Source organism: Neoarius graeffei, chromosome 23 (genome assembly GCF_027579695.1).
Source record: "Neoarius graeffei isolate fNeoGra1 chromosome 23, fNeoGra1.pri, whole genome shotgun sequence".
NCBI classification, from domain to species: domain Eukaryota; kingdom Metazoa; phylum Chordata; class Actinopteri; order Siluriformes; family Ariidae; genus Neoarius; species Neoarius graeffei.
Window position 1 is genome coordinate 41,473,401 of NC_083591.1, and position 18,879 is coordinate 41,492,279.

General features: G+C 40.1%; 1 protein-coding gene across 3 annotated transcripts in view; it reads left to right on the forward strand.

Annotated features, from left to right (window-relative positions):
• Nucleotides 1–18,879, forward strand: part of LOC132871732 (piezo-type mechanosensitive ion channel component 2) — a 217,232-nt gene that overhangs the window by 98,825 nt on the left and 99,528 nt on the right. For all 3 annotated transcript variants that reach the window (XM_060906188.1, XM_060906189.1, XM_060906190.1), the window contains exons 10-20: nt 908–1,037; nt 1,768–1,934; nt 2,414–2,644; nt 6,734–6,848; nt 9,645–9,844; nt 10,092–10,240; nt 12,228–12,401; nt 14,041–14,240; nt 17,650–17,810; nt 18,034–18,210; nt 18,341–18,460. In XM_060906188.1, coding sequence (XP_060762171.1) covers nt 908–1,037; nt 1,768–1,934; nt 2,414–2,644; nt 6,734–6,848; nt 9,645–9,844; nt 10,092–10,240; nt 12,228–12,401; nt 14,041–14,240; nt 17,650–17,810; nt 18,034–18,210; nt 18,341–18,460 — 1,824 coding nt within the window. The remainder of the gene's footprint in view (nt 1–907; nt 1,038–1,767; nt 1,935–2,413; nt 2,645–6,733; nt 6,849–9,644; nt 9,845–10,091; nt 10,241–12,227; nt 12,402–14,040; nt 14,241–17,649; nt 17,811–18,033; nt 18,211–18,340; nt 18,461–18,879) is intronic.

An 18,879-nucleotide genomic window follows, 5' to 3' on the forward strand; every position in this document is an offset into this window, starting at 1 on the left:
TCAGTGGATTTTTTTCTTCCCTAATGACACGGGCATAAAATTAGGGCTCAGATTGTGAAAGAGTGGTTCTGGAAGCATAAGGAATCATTTTCATACATGAATTGACCACCACAGAGTCCTGACCTTAATCCGATTGAAAATCTTTGGGAAGTGTTGGAGAAGACTTTATGGAGTGGTATGGAATGTGGATTTTGTTTTGTTTTTTTAACGTTAGTGATCCAGCATTGACTCAGGTTTTATGTGCCTTAACAGTCCTAAAAGGGTCATATGTCTCTTTCTGGGAAACTTATTATAAATTTACTTTGAACAATCTTGATATATGGCCAAAAGTATGTGGACACCTCACCATCACATCCATATATGGACTTTTTGTGACTGAATGGGCAAAACCTCCCATAGCCATGTTCCAAAATGCAATGATATGCCTTAGAAGAGAGAGAGAAGGCTTGTTATAACAGAAACGAGAAGACAAGATCTGGAAATGGATGTTCAACAAGCACATATGGGTGTGACTGGTCAGGTGTCTACATCCTTTTGACCATATAGTTCATTTTGGTGCCCTGTATTAATTGTAATGATATCATGCTTTATTAAAACAGCAAGCACCAAAAAGATACATCCCAAGAACGCAAGAAAGAAAAAGAAAAATTGTAAACAAACTAGGACACTAGGAATATGTCTCATAACCCTTGGAAGTTTCAGTGTAACCAGTGCAAAATCTCATCAAATGTATGTGATGTAAATTGCTTCTTTGTTTAGATTTACATTTGAGGACGACATCTTAAAATTTGAGTATCTCATTGGCTAAAACAACACATCCTAAAAGCTCTTTCCTTCTTTTAGCAGTACCACTGAATGTTTAAGGGGTAAAGAGTAAAATATTATTTCTACCAAATTTACCTCATAGGCAGTATTGATGAACTCCAATGGGACATCTTTTGGTTATGTCCCCACCCTAAATGCAGAAAATGGACCAGTCAGCTTGGACCTGTTCTCCATCCCTAAGTATAAGGTGGACCAATCCAATAATATTGAGGGTAAGATGAAATTTTCAAAACATTTCTCATTTTACATAGTTCAGATTGATGAGAATGCATGATGATCACTGTATGAAATAACATTCAAGTTGAATGATAAACAAGTATCTTTATTTGTCAAGTTATACATTGATTATTCTATCCACGTTCACTGGATATGAGCAGTCGTGCGCTCTGATTGGCTACTCTACTACTAGGATATCAGCTCATATACTGTGAGTAGAGAAAAACAAAATGGCGGAGCGTGTTGCTGAACCAACCGAGGACGAAATAAAAACTCTACTTGAAAAAAAAAACCAAAAATGCAAAAAAGCAACAAAATATGGAATAAAAGTATTTGATTGTAAGAACATATATTTTTTTTCAAGAATTATTATCATTATTATAGCATTTTTCACAAATTGCTAGTCATTTTGTCAGTTTGTTTACATTCTAAGCGGAAATGATTTTGTCGGACGTTTTGTATAAAGTTTTTACTGTATTTATCGAATTTGCAAAAAATAAAAATGCTCTGTTTTTCAAAATCCAGTGAATCTGGATAGAATAAAACAGTTATTCCACTCAATCTCGTCGTACATGGCTTATAGCCAACTTGGAGTTACGCGCCTCATTGGCTATCAGCTCATGCACGACTCGATTTTGTGGAATAACTGTTAAATATACATGTTCTATGACTTGAACCATCTTTTTCTGATGCAGTGATTTATATATAAAATGCTGCTCTGTACAGATCAAAAGGACGGAGAGATGTATGAGGTGGTGGAGATGCCACCAGAGGAGGAAGAAGAGTTAAAGGAGAGTGAAGAGAAGGAGCAGACCACAGCTCCTGCCGGTCTTGTCAAAGTCTTCCGTTTCATTATGAAGCAAAGCTACGTGTGTGCGCTCATCGCCATGATGGTGAGCCAATCAGGGTTTAACTGATCAAGCCTTGCAGTTTTTGTCCTTAATTTAACATGACACAGTCAAGCACAGGGTCTTGTCCTAAAGTGTTTTATTCCTCTTATATGACAGCCAATTATTAAATTTTTTTTATTTAATAAAGAATGACGTCACTTTATCATTCTGTTTCATATTGTTTAACGTCCCCAAAACAATTTAGTTTATTTTATAACTTCATAATGTCTCTCTTTCTTTATTTATTTTGACATTACTAAGACAAAAAACGCGTATAAACGATTGTATGTTGTTCTTTGTTAAACAACAATTATTTAATCGGTTCCTTAGATTATGTGGATCTTCCTCAGTATATTAATGAATTAGTGTTTATTATGGAAGTAAGAAACGATTAAAACGATCACATTAATATATACCCTAGCATTAATATAGTCACCTATCATTCGTTTTCCTTTTCTTACTGTTCATTCTGTCTCTCTCAGGCCTGGAGCATTACATACGTGAGCTGGCTAACATTTGTCCTCCTCATGTGGTCTTGCACTCTGTGGATGGTGCGAGACAGGAGGAAGTATGCCATGCTCACGTCACCCTTTATGGTGGCGTATGGGAACCTGATAATTGTGCTGCAGTACATCTGGAGCTTTGAGTCTCTGAGTTCTGTCCCTGGTTTCTTCCTCAAAACCACTGTGCCCTTCACTGAGCTCTGCTCCAAGGTAACAAGACGTTATCCTGCTTTAAGTAAACCGTCACCTTGCAGTTTGAAATGAAAGATGCTAGCTAAATTTGGGTGTCTTTTACAGCCCCATTTCTGGAAAAGTTGGGATATTTTTCCAAAATGCAATAAAAACAAAAATATGTGATTTGTTAATTGGTGTGAACCTTTATTTAACTGACAAAGGTACAAAGAAAAGATTTTCAATACACAACTACGCAACTAAATGGGTGGCACGGTGGTGTAGTGGTTAGCACAGTTGTCTCACACCAAGAAGGTTCTGGGCTCAAACCCAGCGGCTGGTGAGGGCCTTTTTGGGTGGAGTTTGCATGTTCTCCCTGTGTCTGCGTGGGTTTCCCCCACAGTCCAAAGACATACGGTTAAGTTAATATGGGATGGCCTTGGGCTGAGGTGCCCTTGAGCGAGGCATCTAACTCCCAACTGTTCCCCGGGCGCTGTTAGCATGGCTGCCCACTGCTCTGGGTGTGTGTTCACTGCTTCAGATGGGTTAAATGCAGAGAGGAAATTACACAAGTGTGTGATGAATAAAGTTGTGCTTTCTTTCTTTAAATATCAGCTAAGTTCGAATTTGATGCCTGTAACACATTCAAAAAAAAAAGTTGGGACAGAGGCAAAATAAGACTGAAAAGTTATTAGGATGTTCAAGTAACACCATTTTGGAAGATTCCCCAATAAGCAAGTTAACTGCTATCATGATTGGGTATAAAAGGAGCATGCACCAAAGGTTCAGTCTTTGCAAGCAAAGATGGGGCATGGCTCACTCCTTGGTGCCAAAATTCAAGAAAGAATTGTTCGTCAATTCAAAAAGAACATTTCTCAATGCAAGATTTTAGGTCTTTCACAATCTATAGTACATAATATTGTGAAAAGATTTAGGGAATTTGGAGACATCTCAGTGCATAAAGGGCAAGGTCGGAAACCACTGTTGAATGTGTGACCTTTGAGCCATCAGTTGGCACTGCCTGAGAAACCATCATGCTAATGTGACAAATATAGCCACATGGCCTCGGGAGTACTTCGGGAAGCTGTTGTCACTTAACACAGTCTGTTGCTGCATCCAGAAATGCAACATGAAACTGTATTACGCAAGGAGGAAGTCATTCATCAATTCTATGCAGAAAAAAATGTCGATTTCTCTGAGCCCGAACTCATCTGAGATGGACCGAAAGACACTGGAAACGTGTGCTGTGGTTAGATGAGTCCACATTTCAGCTTGTTTTCAGGAAAACCAGACGTTGAGTTTTCAGTGCCAAAGGTGAACACGACCATCCAGTTTGTTATCAGAGAAAGGTGCAAAAGCCAGCATTTGTGATGGTATGGGGACAGTGCCCATGGCATGGGTGAGTTGCATGTGTGTGAAGGTACCATTGATATATTGGGGCATTTATTGGGATTTTAGAGAGACATATTCATCAAGGCAGTGTCTCTTCCTGGAAAGTCCATGCTTATTTGAGCAGGACAGTGCCACGCCTCATTCTGCACGGGCTACACCAGCATGGCTTTGTATGCACAGAGTGCATGTGCTTGACTGACTTGCTGCCAGTCCAGATCTGTCTCCTATTGAGAATGTATGGCGCATCATGAAGAGGAGAATCGGACAATGGGGTCCACGGACTGTTGAGCAGCTGAAGTCTTGTATTAGGCAAGAATGGACAAAAATTCTAATTGCAAAACTGCAACAATTAGTATCCTCAGATCCCATATGATTAAAAAGTGTTATTAAAAGAAAAGGTGATGTAATACAATGGTCATAATGCCTCTGTCTCAACTTTTTTTGATTGTACAAAATACAATTATGTTGGTCAGTAAAACTATTGAAAATCTTTGTACTTTTGTACAAAGTACAAAGAACAGATTTTGGGATATTTTCCAAAATGCAATAAAAACAAAAATATGTGATTTGTTAATCCATGTGAACCTTTATTTAACTAGCAAAGTAAACATTTTGACTGTGGTGGGTCTCATCAACAATGGCGATGAGACAATCTACAGGAGTGAGGTGAGCCGCTTGGCCATGTGGTGCAAGGACAACAATCTCCGCCTGAACATGGAGAATACGAAGGAGATTGTTGTGGACTTCAAGAGAGCGCACACCCAGCACGCTCCACTATCTATCGACGGTGCTGCAGTGGAGAGGGTGAGCAGCACCAAGTTTCTGGGTGTGCACATCTCTGAAGACCTGTCCTGGAGCAACAACACTGCATCACTGGCCAAAAAAGCTAACAGCGTCTGTACTTCCTCCGCAAACTGAGGAGAGCAAAAGTCTCGGCCCCCATCATGCACACATTCTACAGAGGCACCATCGAGAACATCCTGACCAGCTGCATCACCGTGTGGTACGGCGCCTGCACCGTGTCCTGCTGCAAGACTCTACAGCGCATCGTGAGAGCAGCTGAGAGGATCATTGGTGTCTCTCTCCCTTCTCTAACGGATATTTATAACTATAACTCCCGCCTCACCCGCAAAGCCATCAGGATTGCAGGTGACCCCACCCACCCACCCATCTCACAGCCTCTTCAGTCTGCTGCCGTCGGGGAGAAGACTGCGGAGTCTCCGGGCCAAAACCAGCAGGCTCAAGAACAGTTTCTTTCACCAGGTGGTCAGGAGGCTCAACTCCCTCCCTGTTCTGCCCCTCCTCCCCCCTCTGCCCCCTGCCACAGATTCTGCTTCTGCTCGCACTCCCCCCTGCCCCCCCTTCAGCATCTGACATGTCACCCTCACAGTCCCCTCCCCAACACATACACACACACACATACGGTACATACACACATACATACGCTCAACGTTCATTAACACACTGAACTCAGGGACTGCACATTTCACTTTACCTCGCTCATTTGCACTATTCTGCACTACCTCATCTTAACAGCCATTAGTTTATTGTTTATACTGCTTATTTCATGTTTACCTGCTATACCTCAAGTGCCCTTGACTGTTTATTTGCACCAATTTACGTGTGTGTGTGTGTGTGTGTGTGTGTGTGTGTGTGTGTGAGTGTGTGTGTGTGTGTGTGTGTGTGTGTGTGTTTAGTCTATGTCTAGTTCTTATCTAGAGTGTTTATACTGTTTATATCGTTTGAGTGTTTAGTCTGTCTAGTTCTTATCTAGAGTGTTTTTACTGTTTATATTGTCTGTTTATGAGTGTTTAGTCTATGTCTAGTTCTTATCTAGAGTGTTTATGCTGTTTGTTTTTTCAATTATTCTATTTTTATTTATTGCATTGCCTGTTTGCACCGTGGGTCAGAGAGGACTGAAATTTCATCTGTGCTGTATGTCGAGCATGTATAGCATATTTGACAACAAAGTTGACTTGACTTGACTTGACTTGTCCATCAAATAAAGGTTCACACGGATTAATAAATCACATTTTTGTTTTTAATGCATTTTGGAAAATATCCCAACTTTTCTGGAAATGGGGTTGTATGTGCAATATGAGAACACTGTTTACCTACATCTTGCTGATTTTGCGCTACATTAGGAACTTTGTTAGAAGAGGATAATGAATATACACTTGCTTGCTTCCCTAAGTCTGGATCGATGCACTTAACGTAACTAGCTAACTAGCTTGCCATATGTTATTACATTACATTAGCTACTGCTGTTTACCCATGTCAAATTGCTTGGGACTTTCACTTGTCCAATAGATTAGCTAATGAAGTTAACATTTTTCCCCCCAAGGATTGCCAATTTTTTTAACCATGTTCCAGCCACAAGCGTATGTCATCAATTGCTTTCTTTCCAGTTCTTCTAGATTTTTATGCCCTATGATTTTTATGATTTTTTGGAGAAGCCAGAATGCTTCCTAAATATTTCAGATGTTGACCAATATGTGTTTACCCGTAGCATATGAGCTTGGTAGCTTCCCCTCCAGTTTAATTACTCTGTTGATTTATGAAGTGAACTGGAGAATTTTTTCTATCCATACGAAAAACATTCTGATGTTATTACTGATGTGTCTTATACATCACCCTTACACGCATTGGGAGAAATTTTACCAACTTTGACGAATGTCTCCAGCTGTACTGTATAAGTGTGTATGCTTAGTAACGTTCTCTGTTGTTTGTCTTTAGGTGCTGTTTTTGCTGAGTTTCTGGCTACTTCTGCATCAGACACTGACTGAACGGCAGAGCAAATTAAAAGAGGATGCTACACTTTCTGAAGTTTCCATTGAATCAGAGAAAAAGGGTGAGTTTAACACCCTAGCCAACCAAAGCTTGAATAGTATGCTTACAAAAAAAGATGTATGGTGATGATCTATGTAGTCTAATGTTTGATTGGACTATTAAAATATTGAAAATGTACCATCTCTGTGGATCTATTGATAGAAGAAGAAGCCTTTATTATTCACATATACAGTCCTGTGCAAAAGTCTTAGGCACCCTGATTTTTTTTCATACAAACTTTGTTATAAATGTATATTTTATGACTTCTACATTATGGCGGCACGGTGGTGTAGTGGTTAGCCCAGTGGCCGACAGGGGCCTTTCTGTGCGGAGTTTGCATGTTCTCCCCGTGTCCGCATGGGTTTCCTCCGGGCGCTCCGGTTTCTCCCACAGTCCAAAGCCATGCAGGTTAGGTTAACTGGTGACTCTAAATTGACCGTAGGTGTGAATGTGAGTGTGAATGGTTGTCTGTGTCTATGTGTCAGCCCTGTGATGACCTGGCGACTTGTCCAGGGTGTACCCCGCCTCTCACCCATAGTCAGCTGGGATAGGCTCCTGCGACCCTGCACAGGATAAGTGGTGATGGATGGACTTCTACATTATCGAGTCAGTAGAAAAACATTTTAGAGTTCCAAACATTTTTCCAGCACAAAATTAAATGTCACAGAATTTTTTTTTTGTATCTGAGCAGCATATTACATAAGAGAGAACTTCATCTCTTCTCATTATCTCATCTCATTATTTCTAGCCGCTTTATCCTGTTCTACAGGGTCACAGGCAAGCTGGAGCCTATCCCAGCTGACTACGGGTGAAAGGCGGGGTACACCCTGGACAAGTCACCAGGTCATCACAGGTCTGACACATAGACACAGACAACCATTCACACTCACATTCACACCTACGGTCAATTTAGAGTCACCAGTTAACCTAACCTGCATGTCTTTGGACTGTGGGGGAAACCGGAGCACCCGGAGGAAACCCACGCGGACACGGGGAGAACATGCAGACTCCACACAGAAAGGCCCTCACCGGCCACAGGGCTCGAACCCGGACCTTCTTGCTGTGAGGCGACAGCGCTAACCACTACACCACCGTGCCGCCCATAGCTGCTGGGTTTTGGTGCAAAATCAGAGTGTCCAGAAGAACTGTGGCTGGTTCTGCAAGATGCTCAGTAAAACCTACAGCTTATAAAACTGCCAGAGGTGGACAGTAACAAAAGTACATTTACTTGAGTATTGTACACTTTTTGAGTATGTATACTTTACTTGAGTATTATTTTTTTTGGAAACTTCTGACTTGAACTTCACTGCATTTGAAAGGCAAATATCGTACTTTTCACTCCACTACATTTCTATCAAGGTCCTCATTACTCATTACTATGAAGCAGCTTTAAAAGTGGATGTTTTTGTCTTTTCTTTTCTAAAGCATGATTGTTTTTTTCACAGGTGACACTGAGACAGCCGATCAGTAATCACTAGGGTCACGTCATGTCCATAGACTGGATAAAATCAAGTTCAGTGATTTCTCAGTAGCATTATTTAACACAATCAGTTGATGGCAGAATGGAAGGAGGCGGTTCTTCTGGGGAATGCACACACTCATGGCCCATGAACCCATGTTTCAGTTTTCTGAAAGGATTAAAGATTCATTTCGTTTTAAACGTTTGCTTTGTTTACCTAAAATGAACCACATCACAGCCTACAAAAACTCTCCGTCCAACCTGCGGGAGCATATTGAGGTATATAAAGGAGAAAGCTTGCAACAAAGTTGTCTGTGCTTTTAGAGCTAGCGATAACGTTGCAATAGCTATGCAGTCTGGTTAGTCAAATGACTTTCTATGGATTTACCCATCAACACATAGCTAGTTAACTTGGACATTGTTAGCATGTAAAAATGGAGTTACGCTAACATGAATAACGTAAACTTATCTGAAGTCCTTTTAGAAATATGTTTGAGCATAATCTTGCCAAATAAACAGAATGTAGAAATCTTTCTTTTCTAGTAGCATTAGCTACCCGATATGATTTCGAGTTTGAAAAGAGTTTGCTAGCATGTCAGGTGGAGTTTCACTGACTAGCTAGCTTAACGTTAAACCACCATGATGGCATGGCATGCGTTCATTTTCTGAATTCACATTTCTGTCTTTGGTAACGGCATTAGGTATTGTGAGCGCTGTGGCAATAATACAACAATGCGTTGACAGAAAATGTACTTTTAATACTTAAGTATTTTTAAAAGCAAGTACTTCAGTACTTTAACTTAAGTAAAAATTTGACTGTACAACTTTCACTTGTATCGGAGTAACGTTTGAACAGTGGGATCTGTACTTTGACTTAAGTAATGAACTTGGGTACTTTGTCCATCTCTGAAAACTGCACTCACTGTACCTGAGACTACTTTTTTTTTTTAAAGCAAAGGGTCATCTCACATCAAATACTGAATTTGTTTCATTTATAATGGCTTACTGCTGTTTATAGTATTTTTTTAAATTTTGAAATATTTCATTTCATTATTTTTAAGCTATTTTTTGTCTACAGCATTTCTTTACATGTGCCTAAGACTTTTGCACGGTACTGTAGATTACGGTACAGTGGAAATCTCCCTCTCTGCATAGCCCAGGTTATTAGGAGCCCTAATAAGACCAGAAGAAAGGGTTCAGTGAAGACGAATGATTAATATATACTTTTCTAATGGACCGATTTACTCTATTATATTCTGTATAATAAAATAAAATATGTAATGCTGTCTAAAGCATGAAGGTAATATGGCAATATAATCTTAAGTCCTGATGAGGGAGGAGAAATATTTTGTGTTGTAGAGGTAGAGAAGTCAGAGGAAGAGGATGGTGGTGAGAATGACCTGATGCAGATGGTGGGAAAGCTGGTGATGGCCATGCTGGTGAAGTACTGGATCTACATCTGCAGTGGCATGTTCTTCTTTGTGAGCTTTGAAGGTCGGATCGTCATTTACAAGATCATCTACATGATGCTGTTCCTCTTCTGCGTGGCCCTCTATCAGGTATCAGGTTTTAAATACTCAGAGAATGCTCAAAGTAGATATTCAAAGTAGATCTTTATTATGTCGAATTATTGTGTGGTTAATTGCTCTATAATGAATCCGTAGGTGAGTACAGGATCATTCTTGGAGTTGGTTGCACTCATACACTTTAGTTTAGTGCTATTTTTATGAGAGTGTAGAATAAAACGCTGGCCAAATTTGAGTGAAGCTGGGATGAGATATGATGGTGGCTGCTTACTTTGTGCAGGTGCACTATGAGTGGTGGAGAAGGATTCTGAAATATTTCTGGATGTCAGTGGTGGTGTACACCATGCTCGTACTCACCTTCATCTACACATGCCAGTTTGACAACTCCATCAACGTCTGGTCCAACATGACAGGCATGAGTGCGCAAAAGTGAGTACAGCACCTTTAGGATTCATATGGCTCGAGCACCTCTAGGGTTAATATTACTGTGTCACCTATAGGGTTAATATCATTGTAGCACCTCTAGGGTTAATATTTAATGTAGCACCTCTAGGGTTAATATTACTGTAGCAGCTCTAGGGTTAATATCACTGTAGCACCTCTAGGGTTAATATTTAATGTAGCACCTCTAGGATTAATATTTAATGTAGCACCTCTAAGCTTAATATCACTGTAACACCTCTAGGGTTAATATTACTGTTTCACCTCGTGGGTTAATATTACTGTATCACCTCTAGAGTTAACATTACTGTAGCACATCAAGGCTTAATATTAATGTAGCACCTCTAGGCTTAATATTCATGTATCACCTCTAGGCTTAATATCACTGTAGCAGCTCTAGGGTTAATTTTACTGTAGCACCTCTAGGGTTAATATCATTGTAGCAGCTCTAGGGTTAATATCACTGTAGCACCTCTAGGGTTAATATTTAATGTAGCACCTCTAGGGTTAATATTACTGTAGCACCTCTAGGGTTAATATTACTGTAGCACCTCTAGGCTTAATATCACTGTAACACTTCTAGGGTTAATATTACTGTTTCACCTCGTGGGTTAATATTACTGTATCACCTCTAGGGTTAATATTACTGTAGCACCTCTAGGCTTAATATCACTGTAACACTTCTAGGGTTAATATTACTGTTTCACCTCGTGGGTTAATATTACTGTATCACCTCTAGAGTTAACACTGTAGTACCTCAAGGCTTAATATTCATGTAGCACCTCTAGGCTTAATATCACTGTAGCACCTCTAGGGTTAATTTTACTGTAGCATCTCTAGGCTTAACGGGACTGTAGCACCGCTAGACTTAATATTACTGTATCACCTCTAGGCTTAATATAGCTGTAGCACCTCTAGGGTTAATATTACTGTTTCACATCTAGGCTTAATATTACTGTATCACCTCTAGGCTTAATATCACTGTAGCACCTCAAGGCTTAATATTCATGTATCTACTCTAGGCTTAATATCACTGTAGCACCTCTAGGCTTAATATCACTGTAGCAGCTCTAGGGTTAATTTTACTGTAGCATCTCTAGGCTTAACGGGACTGTAGCACTGCTAGGCTTAATATTACTGTATCACCTCTAGGCTTAATATCACTGTAGCACCTCAAGGCTTAATATTCATGTATCACCTCTAGGCTTAATATCACTGTAGCACCTCTAGGGTTAATTTTACTGTAGCATCTCTAGGCTTAATATTACCGTATCACCTCTAGGCTTAATATTACTGTATCACCTCTAGGCTTAATTTTACTGTAGGACCTCTAGGGTTAATATTACTGGAGCACCTCTAGGGGTAATATTACCGTATCACCTCTAGGCTTAATTTTACTGTAGGACCTCTAGGGTTAATATTACTGGAGCACCTCTAGGGGTAATATTACCGTATCACCTCTAGGCTTAATATTACTGTATCACCTCTAGGGTTAATATCACTGTAGCAGCTCTAGGCTTAATTTTACTGTAGCACCTCTAGGGTTAATTTTACTGTCGTACCTCTAGGCTTAATTTTCCTGTAGCACCTCTAGGGTTAATATCATTGTAGCAGCTCTAGGGTTAATATTACTATAGCAGCTCTAGAATTAATATTACTCTAGCACCTCTAGGGTTAATATTATTGTATCACCTCTAGGGTTAATATCACCCTAAAAACCTAAAAACATGTGGATTAGGTCAACTGGCTACTCTAAATTGCCCATATGTGTAAATGTGAGTGTGAAAGTCTGTCTGTCTCTCTGTGTTAGCCCCATGATAGATTGACGATCTGTCCAGGGTGTACCCCGCCTCTCGCATTAAGCCAGCTGGGATTGTCTCCATCGTCCCCTAGCAGTATAGACAATGGATATATGGATGTTGTGTGCAGTCATAATTTAATAAAAAGTCTCTCTCTCTCTCTCTCTTTCATGCAGGCTGAAGGATCTGGGTCTGGAGAGGTTTTCTGTAGGTATTCTGTTCACACGCATCTTCATCCCTACTTCCTTCCTACTAGTCTGCATCCTTCACCTGCACTACTTCCATGAGCACTTTCTTGAGCTCACTGACCTCAAAGCTGTGGCTTCCAAACAGGACAACGCCATCTACAGGTAAAGTGCCAACATACGCTGTTGTTGTTGTTGTTGTTGTTGTTATTATTATTATTATTATTATTATTATTACCAGTAGTAGTAGTAGTAGTAGTAGTATTTGAAATAGTGTCTGCAGGTATTTAAAAAGCATTTTTTTTTCTGTTTACCCCCAACAAAATGGTCCTCTTGAATTCTCATCATCATGATTTTTATTCTTGTTCAACTTCATTCTCTTTTAGGATCATGTCTTTATTGTGGCATTTCAGAGTTTTAATATTTACCCAGGAAGCACTTCATAATCAAGCAGTGAGATTTACACATGTACTTCCTGTCCCTGTTTTAACCATTTGTCTGCTCTCGTCTCTCTTTTGCCATCCATAATGGCACTGGCCCTACAGCCGTGCCAAAGTCCGTGCCCGTATCTGTCTGATTATGGATAGGTGGGTGACTGCTCGTGCTCCATAGCACCCATGGACCCTCCACTCTGAATGTTCAAATCTCCTTCCCTCTATCTTTCCCCTCACCTCTTTCTCTCCTACGTTCACTCCTCAATTCGTGAAACTGTTCCAAAAGAAAATATCAACTCAAATGATTTGAATGATAGCATATGATATATGATAGAATGGTAGTAATGAATGTGTTGTATGACCTAGTTAAAGTTTTGGATCATGGTAATAGAGGTATATAATTTGATTGCGAATGACGTATCCTTGGCACACCACTTGCACCACTGGTAACCCTAATGACATGTTTGGACCCTAAAGTAACATCTCTTTGTATAACCTTCTCCCATCCATCCACTGACTGCATTCAAAATCCTCCAGAAAGTTCTCTCCTCAGCATGTCAATAATGTGCACGCCCCTTACTTAAAGCACCTCCCATTTTCAGTCTCCTCACCCCTTTTCCTCGTCACATGTTACTATTTGATGACGTTTCCTTGTTCTAAAGCATTGTTGTAATTTTACAGTTTGATATTTGAAACCTAGGATTTCAGTGGTTTGATTTTGTGTTTCAATTTTATAAACAATTCCTTTTTTAACAGCATCAAGCAAAAAATCCCGTCTCCTCAGAGCAAGTAAGTGAGCTCGTGGCAGGACAGAAATAAAGCTTTCCACTGCCGTGCAGCCATACCATGCAAGTTTTCAACCCCTTTAACCCTCAATCACCTGAAACGAAGACATCTTTTATGATAGTGCTGCCCATTTTTTGCTCCTCAAGCTTTTCATTAATGCCATGGATCCTACCCTTAATTCTGACTGGTGATCGAACATGAAATCTGTTTCCCTTTCTATTCATTATTGACTGACTATTGACCTTAACCAAGGAAATGAACATTTTGTTTATGCTTTCACGTACATAACCACATCCCTGCTGCTCTGCGAAGACTCTGAGCTCACAGCATCCATGATCTGAACCCTGCCTGTACAATACAACCCCAGTATAGCTCTTTACTGTTTATAAAGGCACTAACCCACATGATCATCTGCTTGCTGGACAGGAGAGAATCATTATTAGATACTAATCTCTTAAGCATTTTAGCGTAAAAAATATCAGCCTTTTAGAGAATTCCAAATGAACATCATAGGTTAGTGCTCTTATAAACAGGCAAGTGCACCATCTGTCCCTGTTTCTCTAACAAAAACTCTTGATGAACAGACTTGCCCATCCAGATGACAGCTTGGCAGATCTCACAATGATAAGCTCCTCTCCTGAACCTTTGGTGGACAAGGAGAAGGAGATGTTGGTGGTGGAGAACATAGAGGAGGACAAGAAAAAGGAAGAGGATTCCATCCGTGATGAGAGTCAACACTGCAGTGCAGCGACAGATCCAGAAATGCCATCAGAAGAGACTTCAGGTACAATGCTATACTTCTTTTTACAACCCCGATTCCAAAAAAGTTGGGACAAAGTAGAAATTGTAAATAAAAACGGAATGCAATGATGTGGAAGTTTCAAAATTCCATATTTTATTCAGAATAGAACATAGATGACATATCAAATGTTTAAACTGAGAAAATGTATCATTTAAAGAGAAAAATTAGGTGATTTTAAATTTCATGACAACAACACATCTCAAAAAAGTTGGGACAAGGCCATGTTTACCACTGTGAGACATCCCCTTTTCTCTTTACAACAGTCTGTAAACGTCTGGGGACTGAGGAGACAAGTTGCTCAAGTTTAGGGATAGGAATGTTAACCCATTCTTGTCTAATGTAGGATTCTAGTTGCTCAACTGTCTTAGGTCTTTTTTGTGATATCTTCCGTTTTATGATGCGCCAAATGTTTTCTATGGGTGAAAGATCTGGACTGCAGGCTGGCCAGTTCGGTACCCGGACCCTTCTTCTACGCAGCCATGATGCTGTAATTGATGCAGTATGTGGTTTGGCATTGTCATGTTGGAAAATGCAAGGTTTCCCTGAAAGAGACGTCGTCTGGATGGGAGCATATGTTGCTCTAGAACCTGGATATACCTTTCAGCATTGATGGTGTCTTTCCAGATGTGTAAGCTGCCCATGCCACACGCACTAATGGAACCCCATACCATCAGAGATGCAGGCTTCTGAACTGAGCGCTGATAACAACTTGGGTCGTCCTTCTCCTCTTTAGTCCGAATGACACGGCGTCCCTGATTTCCATAAAGAACTTCAAATTTTGATTCGTCTGACCACAGAACAGTTTTCCACTTTGCCACAGTCCATTTTAAATGAGCCTTGGCCCAGAGAAGACGTCTGCGCTTCTGGATCAGGTTTAGATACGGCTTCTTCTTTGAACTATAGAGTTTAGCTGGCAACGGCGGATGGCACGGTGAATTGTGTTCACAGATAATGTTCTCTGGTAATATTCCTGAGCCCATTTTGTGATTTCCAATACAGAAGCATGCCTGTATGTGATGCAGTGCCGTCTAATGGCCCGAAGATCACGGGCACCCAGTATGGTTTTCCGGCCTTGACCCTTACGCACAGAGATTCTTCCAGATTCTCTGAATCTTTTGATGATATTATGCACTATAGATGATGATATGTTCAAACTCTTTGCAATTTTACACTGTCGAACTCCTTTCTGATATTGCTCCACTATTTGTCGGCGCAGAATTAGGGGGATTGGTGATCCTCTTCCCATCTTTACTTCTGAGAGCCGCTGCCACTCCAAGATGCTCTTTTTATACCCAGTCATGTTAATGACCTATTGCCAATTGACCTAATGAGTTGCAATTTGGTCCTCCAGCTGTTCCTTTTTTGTACCTTTAACTTTTCCAGCCTCTTATTGCCCTTGTCCCAACTTTTTTGAGATGTGTTGCTGTCATGAAATTTCAAATGAGCCAATATTTGGCATGAAATTTCAAAATGTCTCACTTTCGACATTTGATATGTTGTCTATGTTCTACTGTGAATACAATATCAGTTTTTGAGATTTGTAAATTATTGCATTCCATTTTTATTTACAATTTGTACTTTGTCCCAACTTTTTTGGAATCGGGGTTGTAATCCATGAATGTTTATTATGCAGTTTATAACATGGATCATAACTGAGGATGAATGAGAATAGTGTGTACAATGCTGACCAGGAAGGTGGTTAATAAAATACTTGCTATTCAGACTGTCACATCAGGTTTGTGTGAGCAGGGTGCATGAGGTTTGTGCGGGTGGGGCATGCGAGGTTTGTGTGGGTGGGGTCTGTGAGATTTGTATGAGTGGGGTGCCTAATACAGAGGTGTGTCGCAGTTACATGCGATTCTGACCTTGAAATGAAGCCCATTTTTTTGACTCAATCCAGGATCAGTATTAAAGGAGAACTGAAAGCAAATTTTTTATTATCAAAATTCTATTTATCTCATTTTATTAAATATAGGAATGCATTTTTGATAGCTATTTTGTCACTGCTATAGCAGGTTATGAGTGTTTAAAATATGTTATGTAATATATCAGTCCATATGTCAAAGCAATGACCGTAAACGAGATGCGTTGGGACCTGTGCGAGACATCGTAGGACGGAAGTAAAATGTACAGCGGAAATCAAAGTGACCAACATCTGCCAACATTGTCAAAAGACGCGCGCGCCCTCTTTCGAATGCTGATGTAATCAAGCCGGAAGTTGTGTTTGTTTTGATAGCGATCAGGAAAGTTTGAAAAAAGTAGGCAGTAATCGTCATTTAAACTCGTTTTTGTGCAATATTTCGTTTGGAAAACAGTTTTCAAAATGGCGGCACTGACACCTGGCTGACACTTCACGTTTCGAAGTCTCGCACAAGTCTCGTGAAGATCGCACGGATAAGCGACGCCTGCCGTGGACCAAACGAACTAAATTCAACACGGCTAAAAACCGAATAGGCCGATAAGTATAATATTTAATTGCAATTAATTGCCAATACGAGTCGCGATATAAGGTTACTAAAACCGAAAACGTAATTGAATAACACGTTAATTAAGAAATAAAGCAAGTTTAAAAATGACTTCAGTTCTCCTTTAATTCCAGGGCCACCATCTAATAGTTTCATGTAAACAATATCATTCTGAAATGCAAAGTTTTGAGCTGTAGATATGGTCAAGAATACAATGGAATGGCATTTGTGGCCAAACTTAATTATATAAATATGATATTATTCATTAATTAATAGGATAGTCCCCTTCAAATGCTTGCATTTAAAAGTGTTCATAACTGGACACTGAATACGAGGAACTTTCTCCACATGAATACTGACGTAGCTTTTGAACATCACCAGCTCTTAACATGGCCCTATGTGCGTATCACTGTGCATATTGTGCAGAGCCCCAATTAACTGTTCAGAAGGATTTTTCATGTTTCTTTAATACTTCGTGTACACGTAGCCGGGTATTTATGAAAACGGGTATCTTCTCCTCCCCGTACTAGAAAATAATTCCGTTTACACAATGCTCAAAAAAGGCCAGGGAAGGCTGTCAAAAACATGTCAAACAAATAGAAAGCCAACCAGAGATCTGAAAGTCAAGGAGGAGGGACCGTCAGATCACAATGCTAAAACTCCGTTTTCCCCATAACACGGAGAAAACTCCGTTTTCCACTATTTACACGCAGGCATGAAAACGGAGTTTTCACAAATCTCCACTTTGCCCGGAGTTTTCGAAAGCAGCCGTTTTCAGTGACTGAAACCTCCGTTTACGTGTAAATGATGGGTGCAACCGCATAAATAAATATCCGTTTTTATAGATACCCGGCTACGTGTAAACGGGGTCTAAGACTGAAGCTAGTTCTCAGTTTGTACTAAACCTAAACTCTCTCTCTTTGTAGAGCTGAAGAATAAGTGGCACCTGGTGGTGGACCGTCTAACTGTGCTGTTCCTGAAGTTTCTGGAGTACTTCCATAAACTGCAGCTCTTTATCTGGTGGCTGCTGGAGATCCATGTCATCAAAATAGTCTCTTCCTACATCATCCTGGTGTCTGTTACCGAGGTAACAGCGATTTGTTGAACAATTCAAATAAGCCATTCACGTGTTCTGTATTTAATACCTTTAAAGTCTTTCTAGCCTTTGTTCCCTTTTGGTCGAAATGTACTGTAACTCCTTTAAAATGAGATCGACGTGGTGCAGATGTGTATACGCTGCATATCTCTAATAGAGTAAGACCATTTTAACATGAAGGGTTGGTCTGATTAATATGACCTGATGTTTGCAGGTGTCTCTGTTGAACTATGTGTTCCTGGCATCATGGGCCTTCGCTTTACCCTACAGTCAGTTCCGGCATATGGCCTCCAGCATCTGCACTGTATGGACTTGTGTTATCATTATTTGTAAAATGTTGTACCAGCTGGAGACGATAGACCCAACGACATACTCAAGTATTTGCAAAATGGTGTGTGATTGTGTTTAGCTGGTTATATGAACCTATGCATGTGTATAGTTCATTTCAGTGTCTAATAACACTTTGTCTGGACTTTCCATATTCACTATCTGATGGCTGTATCTTTCATATTTTCCTTTAGCCTAATTACACAAAGGAGGAGGAGGCCTACATGAATCAGTCTTTGCTCTATGCAAAGCCAGTAGACCCTGCAAACTGGGTTGGATTGGTGAAGTTCCCCTCACTTTTGCCAAATCTAAGGGTGAGGAGACAAATTGTGTCAGGATGTACGAAATATGACTGTCGTCATAAACGTAGACTTAACTGAGACCAAACAGGGCAGCTCAAGGCACACTGAAAAAAGTGAAACAAAGCTGTTGTTCATTTAATGTATTTGTTTTCATTCCAGTGAATAAAAAGAATAGTTTGCTCCCATATTCAAAAGTTGTTTAAATGAATTTAAAATATTCAGGTTTAACAAAGATTATTTACATTAAGTAATAAAACCAGTGCATTTGGGGCACCATTGCTCAGTCGACTAAGGCACCATACTATAAATCCAGGGACCTGGGTTTGATTCCAACCTGAGGTCATTTCCCAATCCCTCCCCATCTCTCTCTCCAGCTCATTTCCTGTCTCTACACTGTCCTATCCAATAAAGGTGAAAAAAAACCCAATGTA